Consider the following 15937-nt stretch of genomic DNA (forward strand, 5'->3'; position numbering starts at 1 on the left):
CAACCCCAGATCTAGTGTCACGAATATATGAGCGTCTATGATACTACAAATCATGGTCTGAAATAAACATAATTGTCTGAATCAAAGGAACAACTAAAAGAAGTAGAAGGGGACTTCAGATTTGCGGACGTCCTACATCTATACCTCAACTCTCCTCTGGGTAGATGGATCCGAGCAAGTCTACGGTACGTCGTTGAGACCAACTTCGGTATCTGCACAAGAATTGCAGAGTGTAATATGAGTACAACTAACTCCGGGTACTCTGTAAGTATCGAGCCTAACCTCGATGAAGTAGTGACGAGGCTAAGCCGGATCACTTACATTAACCTGTACACAATAATTATAATAATAACAGAAAGACAGGAATAGAAGTAAAGCAGGTAACTCACATCAACGAAACTTAAATCAACCACGAGAGAGTCCCGAATAACCAGTCATATAGCTCATCTCAACAACCGAGGCCAATTCAAAAATCACAACAAATATAACTTTCATCAACATATTGTGGCGTGCAACCCGATCCAACAACATAAACTTTAAATAAATCTGTTGTGGCACGCAACCCGACCCCTCCTTATAGTCATCTGTCGATATCATAGTCCATCCTTATTCTGGCTTTTCAATTCATATCTTTTCAATCTCCGTTGCGGCGTGCAACCCACAAATTAACAATAGTAACTCAATAACTAAGATTTACAAGAAATCATACATCAAGAGAAAAATGTACGAGCAATGGAGAATAACATGATAATCAAGAGGCTCGAACTACTCGGATGTCTCAACTTTACCAACTCAACGGTATCTATTTTTAACAATACGTATAAGTAAAACTACTTCAATGAAACCAACAAATAATATGAAACTATAAGGCAACAAGACATAAGACAATTTAGATTTATGAGGGAAACAAATCGAGACAAGTAGTATATAAGTATGGAATCAGGGAGGGGATGGACATTTTAATACAAGAAATACTAAATGGCAAGTAGCAATTATGGCATGGAAGTCAAATAAGCATGTAGTAATTAAGGCATGGAGACAAGACATAATATTAAGCAATGAAGATAGGGAAGACAAGCAATGTAACGATTAAGTCATGGAACAAGGTAATTAATAAAATATGGAAAAGCACGTAGACACGTAATTTGATGGCGTATATACACTCGTCACCTTGCATATACGTTGTTACATATGTATTTCACATAGCACATAGCTCAAGAGTTCCTAATTCCCTCAAATCAAGGTTAGATCCAACACTTACCTCACTCCTCAATTAACTCAAAGTTCAACCACGGTCTTGCCTCCAAACCGAACAAATCTAGCAAATTATTAACCAAACGATTCAAAATAAGCCTTAAAAACTACCCATTGATAAAAGAGGTTTAATTTAGATCATTGTTGAAAAGGTCAATAAAAGTTAACCCCGGCTCGCTTGGTCAAAACCAAAATTCGGACCAAAACCCGAACACCCGTTTACCCCCAAGCTCGGTTATCTAATTAGTTTCAAAATCCGACCTCAATTCGACGTGTAAATCTCAAATTTATAAAAATTTCTAATTCTACCAAAATTCCTAATTTCTACCGTGAAAATATTAGATTTGATGTTGAAAACCTATGAAATGTAATGGGTAATTGAAAAGAAATGGATTAAAGTCACTTACCAATGAATTTAGGAAGAAAATCTCTTGGGAAAATCGCTTCTAGGGTGTTTAGGGTTGAGAGTTTGAAAAAAATGAGCTAATTCCCGTTTTCTCCCTCTTTTATCCAGTTGGAATTATCGCAATTGTGATACATAGTTCGCAATTGCCATGATCGCAAAAGCAATCAACCCTTTGCAAATGCGAAAAAGCCACTTAGCCTATTGTTGTCGCAAATGTGACAATTTTGTTGCAAATGTGAAATTCACCTGAGCCCTCGGGGCTCCAAACCAACATGCACACAAGTCTAAAAATATCATATAGCCTCGCTTGTGCGATCAAAACATCAAAATAACACCTAGAACTATGAATCGAACACCAAAACAGATGAAATTTTTCAATGAAACTTAACAACATGCAATTTTTCAACTGGACGCCCGAATTATATCAAATCAATTTCGTTTTGCCCTAAATTTTGCATACAAGTCATAAATACTGTAATGGATTTATATCAAGTTCCAGAGCCAAAATTTGAACCCGGAAGAAACAAAGTCAACTTACGGTCAACCTTGAAAATTCTTTAAACCTTTAGATTTCTAGTTTTCAACAAATTGCGTTAATTCAAGTTAGAAACTTTCGAATTCGATTCCGGGTATACGTTCGAGTCCAAAATCACGATGCGGACCCACCGAAATCGTAAAAATACTAATCTGGGTCTGTTTGCTCAAAATATTGATCTAAGTCAACTCAAATAAATTTAAAGGCACGATTTTACATTTTTCTCAATTTTTCCACATTAAAATCTTTTGGAAGAAGACACGAACTGCGGATGCAAATCGAAGAAGGCTTAACGGAGCTAATCTAGGTTTCGAAATACAGAAATAAGGGCTAAAACTGAAAATGACCTATCGGGTCATCACAAAAATGGGGTGGGAAAGGTTGAAAATGGGAAAGGTTGAAAAAGAGTTTTGAAAAATATTTTCCCTTCTCTTGATGTGGAAAATATTCTTCTCCAACCGAAGGAAAATGAGTTCATAAGAAAAAAAATTTCAAAATATTTTAGCCAACCAAACATGAAAAATTAAAAAATATTTTTCGAAAAATATTTTCCTTTCATACCAAACACACCCAGAGTACCCAAAATTTTGACAATTTAGAGCCCTTTATCATCAAAAGAAAGATCAAAAGGCAGTATGTAATTCTTTAGTAAAATAATCCTTTAGGGAAGGAGGATTTTGGTCATATTGTAAGGTGAATTGGGAATAAAGAACATCATAAGCATTCTGGCCCATAGGATATCTGAGTGCGCTTTTGTATTGCGACAACTTTAATTCCAGAAACCAAAGGCAACTTAGCTAGTTGCGAATGTTATATATTCACATTTCACTACAAGTCTACAAGTTGTAACACCAAAGTAAACCAACAAAATTCACCTTATTAACAATGTCGAATAGTACCACGAGTTTCCTCTATTTTCGTTTCAACAGTTTTAGAAAGTCATTGTCCAAATCTCGTCCATCATTTAATCTGTCAAATGTAAAGAAAACGCCAAGCATGTCGTTGGCTAATTTTCGCCCAAAAGCAGAGGAAATGAGAAGGGTGTTTGACAAATTTGACACTAACAAAGATGGAAAGATCTCACAAGAAGAATACAAATCAGTTATGAAGATGATGGGCAGTGGAGGAAATACGAAAACTTATGACGTTGGCGATGCATTTCAGGCTGCAGATACTGATGGGGATGGATTCATTAATTTTGAGGAGTTCATGAGAGTGCAGAATCTTGAAGGTGGTGTGAATCCAACTGATATTAGAAGAGCTTTCAAGGCATTTGATTTGGATGGTGATGGCAAAATTAGCGCAGAGGAATTGTTGCAGGTTCAACGAGTGCTAGGAGAAAAATGTAGCTTGGAGAATTGCAAGAAAATGGTGAGAGGTGTTGATGTCAACGGGGATGGACTTATAGATATGGACGAATTTGTGACCATGATGGCGCGCACCATGAAACTAGTCTAGAGTGGAGGGATCGATTCACTCTGTGTAGATTGATTTACTTTTTCCAGTTGCTAATTTATTTGCAAATAAAATATCATGTTTACTGATATTTGAGTTCTTATGCTAATTGAATTTCGAAAAGGACTCCCAAGAAAGATATACAGGTTCTATTGTAGCAATATCATTTTAAGTCACTATGATTTTATTCTGAACCAGAAGTGATCCCATTGACATGCAAAATTAATAGTAAACAAATCTTCGAGTACATTAGCTTGTTAATGTTTATTGGCCTTAACCACCAAAAACACAGTGTGAAATCAAGAGCCATAATAATCTTAATTTCCTCCTAATGCAAATAAACTGGTCAACTAGGAAAGTAAAAAAATATATTTGGAGAAATTGCGCGGAAACCATTTTGGTGAAGTGAGATTCTGTTTGCGTCATTGTTCATGCTTAAAAAGGTATTCTAGAAAGATTCTATTGTTAATTTACTCCCTATAATTGTAGTCGGAATAAATTTAAGATCATTTGGAGTAGATTTGAGATGGTTTGATCGAATTGCATTGTAATTTCGGAGAATAATTTGTTGCACTTATCAATTATGTCAATTGGATAGATTTCGACAATTTAATAGATAGGTTGAAAACAAATAACACTAAGTTATATAATAGAGTTTGTGTAACGACCCAAAATCTCACCTGTCGTGATGACGCCTATCTCAATACTAGGCAAGCCGACATTCTCAATAAAATACCATATCTTTTAAATTCGAAATCATAATAATTAAATTTAAGAGTAAATCCCACAAACATAGATATAAACACACCCCAAACCCGGTGTCACTGAGTATATGAGCATCTAATATGAACACAAGTCTGAAAAATACGATCTATAACAGTCTGAGACCAAGTACAGCAAACAAGGAGATAGGGAAGGAGAGGCAAGGTCTGCGAAACACGGCAGCTACCTCTGAATCTCCGAAAAATCAACTACGCGAAAGAATCAACACCCGCTATGTCCGGAAACACCTGGATCTGCACACGAAGTGTGGGTGTAGTATGAGTACAACCAACTCAGTAAGTAACAATAATAAATAAAGAACTGAATATAGTGACGAGCTACACAGTTATAGTTCATTTTCAATAATTCCAGCAAAGAATAGACATGCTTTCAATCCGGCAGTTTAAGTCAAATCAATCTTATACAGTTCAAGTACATGTAATCCGGATATAAAATCTTTCAGAGATTTCACCACAATGACCGATAGCGACTAAGTGCAACAATAGATGAAAAGTAAGTACAGCCTTTCAGGGCAACAGTCACTCGACTCATCGCAACAGCTCAATCACTCGGCTCTCGGCCCTCAGCACTCACACTCAATAGGTACCTGCGTTCACTTGGGGTGTACAGACTCCGGACGGGCTCCTTCAGCCCAAGCGCTATAATCCGCACGGACAACTCACGTGCTACACGGACAACTCACGTGCTATAATATAATATCTAGATCCGAACGGACAACTCACGTGCTATAATATCAATATATGGATCCGCACGGACAACTCACGTGATGCACGGACACCTCACGTCCTATAATATCAATATCTGGAACCGCACGGACAATTCACGTGTTATAATATCAATATCTCACAATCAGGCCCTCAACCTCACTCAGTCATAAATCTCTCAAGTCTCTCGGGCTCTTAATAATCACGAAATCAGCCCAAATAACAATGATATGATGTATCAATAATAATAACAGAGACAGAGATAAGATGTGCGAGTAAAAACTGAGACTGAGTATAAATAGCATTTAGCAGGCAATTTAACATGTAACGCGACCTCTGTGGAACCTAACAGTACCAACACATAGCCTAAACATGGTTTCTAACATGTTTTACAATAAAATTTCTACAACACATAGAGAGCATATAGCTAACAACAAGTTATTCAACTTTACAGTTTTAACGGGACAGACCAAGTCACAATCCCCTCGGTGCACGCCCACACGCTCGTCACCTAGCATGTGCGTCACCTCCAAAATACTCATATAATACAATAATACGGGGTTTTATATCCTTAGGACCAGATTTAAAACTGTTACTTACCTCAAAACGTGAAATTCTTTACTCTGCTATGCCCTTGCCTCGCAAATTGGCCTCCGAATGCCTCGAATCTAGTGACAAATAATTCATTTCAGTCAATAAAATTTATTAAAATTAATTCCATAAGAAAATACTAATTTTACAATAAAATCCGAATTTTCATCCAAAGATCACCCGTGGGGCCCACATCTCGGAACCGGACAAAAGTTACAAAATCCAAAAGCTCATTCAACCACGAGTCTAACCATACCAATTTTACCAAAATCCGACATTCGACCCTCAAATCTTCGATTTAAACCAAGAGAGTTTTCTAAATTTTCCAACTTAATTCACCCATTACATGATAAAAACAACCATAAATTCGGGTAATTTAACCAATATTGAGTTAAGAACACTTACCCCATGTTTTCTCTGAAAATCTCCCAAATATCGCCTTAATCCGAGCTCCAAATCGGTAAAAATAGTTCGTCCCATTTCCAGAATTTAAACTCTCTGCCCAGTTATTTGCTCCACGCGATCGCAGACAAACACACGCGATGGCGAAGCACAATTTTTTTTCACTACCCAGAAAAGACCATACGCGATCACGAAGCACAACACTCTAAGGCCTACGCGAGCGCGGACATGCCCACGCGATCGCGAAGAATTACGCGGGTGGCCCCCGACTGCCTTATTTCTTCTATGCGAACGTGGCTTTAGCCACACGTCCGCGAAGCCTAGTTTGTCCACAACTATGCGATCACGGTTGCCCTCACGTGATCGCATAGAACAATCTCACCTCTGCCCAAACAAGCCTATGTGATCTCGTACCTTCTCATGCGATCGCATAGAAGGAAACCAGTGACAGAAAACCAGCATTTTTCAGCAGTTTACCAAGTCTAAAAATGATCTGTTAACCTCCCGAAACTTACCCGAGTCCCCTCCCCTCTCGGATCTCAACCAAATATACCATCAAGTCCCAAAACATCATACGAACTTAGTCGAACCCTCAAATCACCTAAAACAACACTAAAACCACGAATTATACCCCAATTCAAGCCTAATGAACTTTGAAACTTCCAATTTCTACAAATAAGGCTAGAACCTATCAAATCAAGTCCGATTGACCTCAAATTTTGCACACAAGTCATAAATGACATTACAGACCTATTAAAATTTTAGAAACGAATTTCGACCCTGATATCAAAAAGTCAACCCCCCGGTCAAATTTTCCAAAAATTCTACTTTCACCATTTTAAGCCTAGTTCCTCTACGGACCTCCAAATACTTTTTCGGACACGCTCCTAAGTCCAAAATTACCATACGGAGCTGTTGAAATCAACAGATTTAAATTCCGAGGTCGTTTACATATAAGTCAATATCCGGTCAACTTTTCCAACTTAAGTTTTCAACTAAGAGACTAAGTGTCTCATTTCAATCCAAAATCCTTCCGGACCCGAACCAACTAACTCGGTAAGTCATAAAATAATTAAAAAGAATAACTTGAGAAGTAAATGGGAGAACGGGGTTATAATACTCAAAACGACCGGCTGGATCATTACATTCTCCCCCTCTTAAACAAATGTTCATCCTTGAACGGGCTTAAAATCATACCTAGAGTCTCAAATAGGTGTGGATATTTGCTCTGCATCTCCTGCTCAATCTCCCAAGTAGCTTCTCCGACTGGTTGGCCTCTCCACTGCACCTTCACTGATGCTATGTTCTTTGACCTCAGCTTTCTAACCTGCAGGTCTAAAATAGCCACCGGCTCCACATCATAAGTCAAATTACCATCCAGTTGTACTGTACTGAAATCCAAAATATGAGGCGGATCCCCAACATACTTTCGGAGCATGGACACATGGAACACTAGATGAACACGTGATAGACTAGGTGGCAAGGCAAGCTCATAAGCCACCTCTCCAATCTTCTTAAGTATCTCAAAAGGCCCAATATACCGAGGGCTCAACTTGCCCTTCTTCCCGAACCTCAACACACTCTTCATGGGTGAAATCTTGAGCAGAACCTTTTCCCCAATCATGTAAGCAACATCACGGACCTTCCAGTCGGCATAACTCTTCTGTCTAGACTGCACCGTGCGAAACCGCTCCTGAATCACTTAACCTTCTCCAAAGCATCCTGAACCAACTCATTACCAAATAGTCTAGCCTCACCCGACTCAAACCAACCCACCGGAGACCGGCACCGTCTCCCATACAAGGCCTCATATGGATCCATCTGAATACTTGACTGGTAGCTGTTATTGTAAGCAAACTCGGCGAGTAGCAGAAATTGATCCCAAGAACCCCCAAAATCAATGACACAAGCTCGTAGCATATCCTCTAATATCTAAATAGTACGCTCGGACTGTCCGTCCGTCTGAGGGTGAAATGTTGTACTCAACTAAACTTGTGTGCCCAATTCTCGCTGCACTGCTCTCCAAAACGGTGACGTAAACTGTGTGCCCCGATATGAAATGATGGACGCTGGCACACCGTGTAGGCGAACAATCTCGCGGATATAAATTTCAGCCAACCGCTCCGAAGAATAATTAGTACCAACTAGAATAAAATGCGCAAATTTGGTCAACTGATCCACAATCACCCAAACAACATCAAACTTCCTCAAAGTTCGTGGAAGCCCAACTACAAAATCCATGGTAATACGCTCCCATTTCCACTCCGGAATTTCAAGTATCTGAAGCAACCCTCCCGGCCTCTGATGTTCACACTTCACCTATTGGCAATTTAAACACCGAGCTACAAACCCAACTATATCGTTTTTCATTCGCCTCCACCAATAGTGCTGCCTCAAATCCTGATACATCTTCGCGGTACCTGAATGAGTGGAGTACCGCGAGCTGTGAGCTTCCAGGAGAATCAACTCATGCAAACCATATACATTAGGCACACATAGTCTGCCTTGCATCTGTAATACACCGTCAGCTCAAATAGTGACTTCATCTGCATCACTATGCTGAACCGTGTCCTTAAGGACAAGCAGATGGGGGTCATCATACTGGCGCTCTCTGATGCGATCATATAAAGAAGATCGAGAAACTACACAAGCCAAAACTCGATTCGGCTCCGAAACATCCAATCTAACAAACTGGTTGTCCAAGGCCTGGACATCCAAGGCTAAAGGCCACTCTACTACCGGTAAGTATGTTAAGCTTCCCAAACTTTCTGCCTTACGACTCAAGGAATCGGCCACCATATTGGCTTTTCCGGGATGATAGAGAATGGTGATATCATAATCCTTAAGCAACTCTAACCACCTCCGATGCCGCAAATTAAGTCTGTTTGAACAGATACTGTAGACTTCGGTGATCGGTATAAACCTCACAATGGACACCGTACAAATAATGCCGCCAAATCTTCTAGGCATGAACAATAGCTGCTAACTCAAGGTCGCGGACCAGATAATTCTTCTCGTGTACCTTTAACTGCCTAGATGCATAGGCAATCACCCTACCATCTTGCATCAGTACTGCGCCGAGACCAATATGCGACGCGTCACAATACACAGTATAAGACTCTAAACCTGTAGACAACACCAATACTGGGGCTGTAGTCAAAGCTGTCTTGAGCTTCTGAAAGCTCTCTTCACACTCATCAGACCACCTGAACGGAGCACCTCTCTGGGTCAATTTAGTCAAAGGCGATACAACAGACGGGAAACCTTCTACAAAGCGACGATAATAACCGTCCAAGCCGAGAAAACTCTGAATCTCAGTAGCTGAAGATGGCCTAGGCCAACTTTAAACTGCCTTTATTTTCTTCAGATCTACCTTAATTTCTTCACTGGACATTATATGTCCCAAGAATGCCACTGAACTGAGCCAGAACTCACACTTAGAGAATTTTTCATAAAGCCTCTCCTCTCTCAGTCTCTGTAATACAATATCCAAGTGTTGTGTATGCTCCTCCTAGTTACGTGAGTACACCAGGATATCACCAATAAATACTATGAAAAATAGATCAAGATATGGCTGAAATACACTATTCATTAAGTGCATAAATGCTGCTAGGGCCTTGGTCAGCCCAAAAGACATCACGAAAAATTCATAGTAGCCATAACGAGTCCTGAATGTCGTCTTTAGAATATCCGAATCCCGAATTTTCAATTGGTGATACCCGGATCTCAAATCAATTTTGGAGAACACTCTCGCTCCCTGAAGCTGATCAAATAAATCATCAATATGCGGCAAAGGATATTTATTCTTGATTGTAACTTTGTTCGACTGCCTATAATCGATGCACATCCGCATAGTACCATCTTTCTTTTTCACAAACAGAACCGGTGCACCCCAAGGTGACACACTAGGCCTAATAAACCTCTTTCTCAAGAAGTTCCTGAAGTTGCTCTTTCAATTCTTTCAACTCAGCTCGTACCATACGATACAGAGGAATAGAAATGGGTTGAGTGCCCGACACCAAGTCAATACGGAAATCAATATCCTTGTCGGGTGGCATACCCGGCATGTCTGCAGGAAATACATCCGGAAAGTCTCGCAAGAGTACTTATATCCACATCTCTCACAAATGCCAAATATGACAAATATCCCTTTCCAACCATACGTTGGGTCTTCAAATAAGAAATTACCATGTTAGGAAAAAAATCTGGAGAACCTCTCCATTCAACCTTTGGAAACCCGGCATCGTCAACGTCATGATTTTTGCATGACAGTACAGAATAGCATGACATGGAGACAACCAATCCAGACCCAGGATTACATCAAAATCAACCATACCGAGTAATAAGATATCAACTCTAGTCTCTAGTTCCCCAATAGTTACCACACACGACCGACACATACGGTCCACAGTAATAATTTCGCCCACTGGCGTAGATACACAAACAGGTGAAACTAATGACTCACAGGGCATATCCAGATAATGAGAAAAATACGATGATACATTTGAATAAGTGGAACCAGGGTTAAATAATATAGAAGCCTCCCTGTGGCACACTGAAACAATACCTGCGATCACTGCATCTGAAGCAACAATATCTGGCCTGGCAGGAAAAGCATAGAATTGGGCCTGACCGCCACCTGATCGGCCTCCCCCTCTTGGGCGACCCCTAACTGCTTGACCCCCACCCCGAGCTAGCTGGGCGGGTGGTGGAACTGCTGGTGCTGGTGTCATCGGTCGAGAACTCTACTGTGGATCCCCACTCAACAGCCTAGGACAATCTCTCTTGAAATTACCAAATTCTCCGCACTCGAAACAACCCCTCCTCTGACAGAACTGCTGCTCCTGATAACCCAAGGAATTACCTGTAGAAGCATGAGTGGACGAGCATGATGAGAACTCTACGCTGGTAGTGCCCTGAATGAAGGCTGGCCTAAGTGAGCACTATAAGAACCGTGGCTAGCTAATTCACCACGATGAGCTGGACGAGTCATCTGAGTGTGTCTGTAAGAACGACCCCTACCGTGGTAAAATTGACCCCCTGAAGTAACACCGCTGAAATCACCTGGACCACGAGGCCTCTTAGCCTCCCTCTCTCTACGTTCCTGGCTACGAACCATTTCTATCTGCCGAGCAATGTCAACTACCTCATCAAAAGTAGCACCATATACCCTCTCCCTAGTCATAAGTAACCACAGCTGATATGTGAGGCCATCAATAAACCTCCTAATCCTTTACCTATCAGTGGGAACCAACCAGACTGCGTGACGAGCCAACTCAGAAAATCTCATCTCGTATTGCATCACAGACATGCCATCCTGACGTAACTGCTCAAGCTGTCTGCGCAGCTCCTCTCTGCGAGATTGCGGCACAAACTTCTCCAAAAAGAGAACGGACAACTCCTGCCATGTAAGTGGTGATGCACCGAACGACATGCGTCTCTCATAAGCCTCCCACCATCTGAAGGCAGCCCCAAAAAACTGAAAAGTAGTGAACGAGACCCCACTGATTTCCATAATACCCACTGTCCGAAGTATCCGTTGACACTTATCCAGAAAACCCTGAGCATCCTCTGACTCAGCACCACTAAATGGTGGAGGTCGAAACCTCTCAAATCTCTCAAGCCTCCTCTGCTCATCATCTGCCATAACAGGAACTACCGGGGCCTAAGCAGTTGCAGCCGGCTGGGCTGGTAGTGCCCCCGGTATCTGAAGTCCTTGTAAAACCTAGTCTGGAGTACAGGAAACATGGGTATGAGTACCTCCCCCGGCCTGAGAAGTGGCAGGTGCGTCCTGAGCCGAAACCACCTAAGCAAGACCAGTGCAAACTGTCAATATCTGGGCCAAAGTCTCCTGAAGGCCTGGAATCTCAATGGGCACAGTTGGTGCCTACGCTGGTCTTGTCGGCTCAGCTATATATAGAATTTGCTCCTTAGCTGGAGCAACTGGTGGTAGTACAGGTGCTGGTCCAACTGTGGTACGAGCTACACCTCGGCCCCGGCCTCTCGCGGCCCTAACTGATGGCACTGGTGGCTGACCATCTGATCCGGTAGTACGTGTCCTCGCCATCTATGAGAGAATAGAATAACAAATATTTAGTTTCCGAAATCAACAAATTCGCACGACAAAATACAAGAAGGTAAAATTTTCCTAAGGGTTCACCAGTCTCTCGAAGATAAGTACAGACGTCTCTGTACCGATCCGCAAGACTCTGCTAAACCTGCTCATGACTCGTGAGACCTATGTAACCTATACACTGATACCAACTTGTCACGATCCAAAATCTCACATGTCGTGATGGGGCCTATCTCAATACTAGACAAGCCAAAATTCTCAATAAAATACCATATCTTTTAAATTCGAAAATATAATAATTAAATTTAAGAGTAAATCCCACAAACATAGATATAAACACTCCCAAAACCCGTTGTCACTGAGTACATGAGCATCCAATATGAATACAAGTCTAGAAAATACGGTCTATAATAGTTTGAGACCAAATACAGTAAACAAGGAGATATGGAGGGAGAGGCAAGGTCTGCGAAACACGGCAGCTACCTCTGAATCTCCAAAAAATTAACTGTGCGAAAGAATCAACATTCGCTATGTTCGGGAACACCTAGATCTGCACACAAAGTGCAAGGTGTAGTATGAGTACAACCGACTCAATAAGTAACAATAATAAATAAAGAACTGAAGATAGTGACGAGCTACATAGTTATAGTTCATTTTCAGTAATTCCAGCAAAGAATAGACATGCTTTCAATCCGACAGTTTAAGTCAAATCAATCTTATATAGTTCAAGCTCATGTAATCCGAATATAAAATCTTTCAGATATTTCACAACAATGACTTATAGAGACTAAGTGCAACAACAGATGAAAAGTAAGTACTACAGCCTCTCAGGGCAACAATCACTTGACTCATCACAACAGCTCAATCACTCGACTCTCAGCCCTCAGCACTCACACTCAATAGGTACCTGCGCTCACTGGGGGTATACAGACTTTGGAGGGGCTCCTACAGCCCAAGCGTTATAATCCGCATGGACAACTCACGTGCTATAGTATAATATCTGGATCAGCACGGACAACTCACATGATATAATATCAATATCTGGATTCGCACGGACAACTCACGTGCTGTACGGGCAACTCACATGTTATAATATCAATATCTGGGTCCGCACAGACAACTCACGTGATATAATATCAATATCTCACAATCAGGCCTTCGGCCTCACTCAGTCATAAATCTCTCAAGTCTCTCGGGCTTTCAATAATCACGAAATCAGCCCAAACAACAATGATATGATGTATCAATAATAATAACAGAGACTGAGATAATATTTGTGAGTAAAAACTAAGACTGAGTATAAATAGCATTTAGCAGGCAATTTATCATGTAACGCGACCTTTGTGGGACCTAACAGTACCAACACATAGCCTAAACATGGTTTCTAACATGTTTTACAATCAAATTTCTACAACACATAGAGAACATATAGCTAACAACAAGTTATTCAACTTTACAGTTTTCATGGGACGGACCAAGTCACAATCCCCTCGGTACACGCCCACACGCTCGTCACCTAGCATATGCGTCAAATCCAAAATACTCATATAATACAATAATCCGGGGTTTCATACCCTTAGGACAATATTTAAAACTGTTACTTACCTCAAAACGTGAAATTATTTACTCTGCTATGCCATTGCCTCGCAAATCGGCCTCCGAATGCCTCGAATCTAGTCACAAATAATTTGTTTTAGTCAATAAAATTTATTAGAATTAATTCCATAATTAAATACTAATTTTCCAACATAATCAAAATTTTCATCCAAATATTGCCCGTGGGGCCCACATCTCGAAACCCGACAAAAGTTACAAAATCCGAAAGAGCATTCAACCATGAGTCTAACCATACCAATTTTACCAAAATTCAACCTCAACTCGACCCTCAAATCTTCGATTTAAACCAAGAGGGTTTTCTAAATTTTCCAACTTAATTCACCCAATACATGATAAAAATAACCATGGATTACGGTAATTTAACCAATATTGAGTTAAGAACACTTACCCTATTGTTTTCTCTGAAAATCTTTCAAAAATCACCTTAATCCGAGCTCCAAATCGGTAAAAATGGAAAATAGGACAAAGCCCAATTTTCAGAACTTAAACTCTTTGCCCAGTTATTTGTTCTACGCGATCGCGGACAAACACACGCAATCGTGAAGCACAATAATTTTTTTTTCACTTCCCAGAAAAGACCCTACGCGATCGCAGTTGCCCTCACGCGATCGCGAAGAATTACGCACGTTGCCCCCGACTGCCTTATTGCTTTTACGCAAACGCGGCTTTAGCTACGTGCTCGCGAAGCACAGTTTGTCCACAACTATGCGCTCGTGGTTGTCCTCACGCGATCGCACAGAACAATCTCACTTCCGCCCAAACAAGCTTATGCGATCGCGTACGCTCTCACGCGATTGCATAGAAGGAAACCAGTGACAGAAAACCAGCATTCTTCAGTAGTTTACCAAGTCCAAAAATGATCTTTTAACCTCCCAAAACTCACCCTCCCCCAGGACCTCAACCAAACATACCATCAAGTCCGAAAACATCATACGAACTTAGTCGAACCCTCAAATCACCTCAAACAACGCTAAAACCATGAATCATACCTCAATTCAAGCCTACTGAACTTTGAAATTTCTAATTTCTACAAACGATGCCGGAACCTATCAAATCAAGTCCGATTACCTCAAATTTTGCACATAAGTCATAAATGACATAACGGACCTATTAAAATTTTCAGAAATGGATTTCAACCCTGATATTAAAAAGTCAACCCCCCAGTTAAATTTTCCAAAAATTTGACTTTCGCCATTTCAAGCCTAATTCCTCTACGGACCTCTAAATAATTTTTCGGACACGCTCCTAATTCCAAAATCACCATATGGCGCTATTGAAATCATCATAATTAAATTTTGAGGTCGTTTACATATAAGTCAATATCCGGTCAACGTTTTCAACTTAAGTTTTCAACTAAGAGACTAAGTGTCGCATTTCACTCCGAAATCCTTCTGGACCTGAACCAACTAACTCGGTAAGCCATAAAACAACTGAAAAGAATAACTCGAGCAATAAATGAGGGAACGAGGTTATAATACTCAAAACAACCAGCTGGGTCATTACAGTTTGGTAAACAATCACAAAGTCATGCCAACACTGACTTGTTCAGCAATTGCATTTGTCGAGTTATCAGCCTTGTATGATCGTTCTTCTTCTTCCTTGGCTCTCTACACTAACTACTATAGTGACCCTTTATATCGCAATTCCAACAAGTAATGTCTTTGCGATTCTTGGATTGCCCTCTTCTCCTTGATTTTGATCTGCCACGACCATGACTTTATCCTATTTGGCTGCTTCTCCCCCTTCTTTCGTTATTAAAAACAGATAATGGGAAAATACTTGATTCTCTCCGGCGAATATCTTTGCTTAGAACCAAGTCTCTAATATCATCCAATTTGAGTTTGGTACTTTCCGATGAACTGCTAACTACAGTTACTATTGTAGACCAATTCTCCGCTAGAGATGATAGTAGAATTAACGCCCTGACTTCGTCATCAAATGTTATATTAACAGAACTCAACTGAGTTAATATTACATTAAACTCATTGATATGTTCCGTAACAGATCCACCTTCTGTCATCTTTAAATTGAACAATCGACGCATCAAATAGACTTTATTTGAAGCAGATGGTTTCTCGTACATATTTGATAACGCCTTCATCAGGCCTGCAGTCTTC

At 40.6% G+C, this 15937-nt stretch overlaps 2 protein-coding genes across 2 annotated transcripts in view; both read left to right on the forward strand.

Annotated features, from left to right (window-relative positions):
• Positions 1–15937, forward strand: part of LOC107832358 (patatin-like protein 2) — a 116346-nt gene that overhangs the window by 74386 nt on the left and 26023 nt on the right. The gene's annotated exons all lie outside the window — the stretch shown is intronic.
• Positions 2802–3782, forward strand: LOC142171554 (calmodulin-like protein 30). Its single transcript, XM_075234347.1, has one exon. The coding sequence runs from the start codon at positions 3081–3083 to the stop codon at positions 3651–3653; it is 573 nt and encodes a 190-aa protein (XP_075090448.1). The 5' UTR covers positions 2802–3080; the 3' UTR covers positions 3654–3782.

Source organism: Nicotiana tabacum, chromosome 17 (genome assembly GCF_000715075.1).
Source record: "Nicotiana tabacum cultivar K326 chromosome 17, ASM71507v2, whole genome shotgun sequence".
Taxonomy (NCBI): Eukaryota; Viridiplantae; Streptophyta; class Magnoliopsida; order Solanales; family Solanaceae; genus Nicotiana; species Nicotiana tabacum.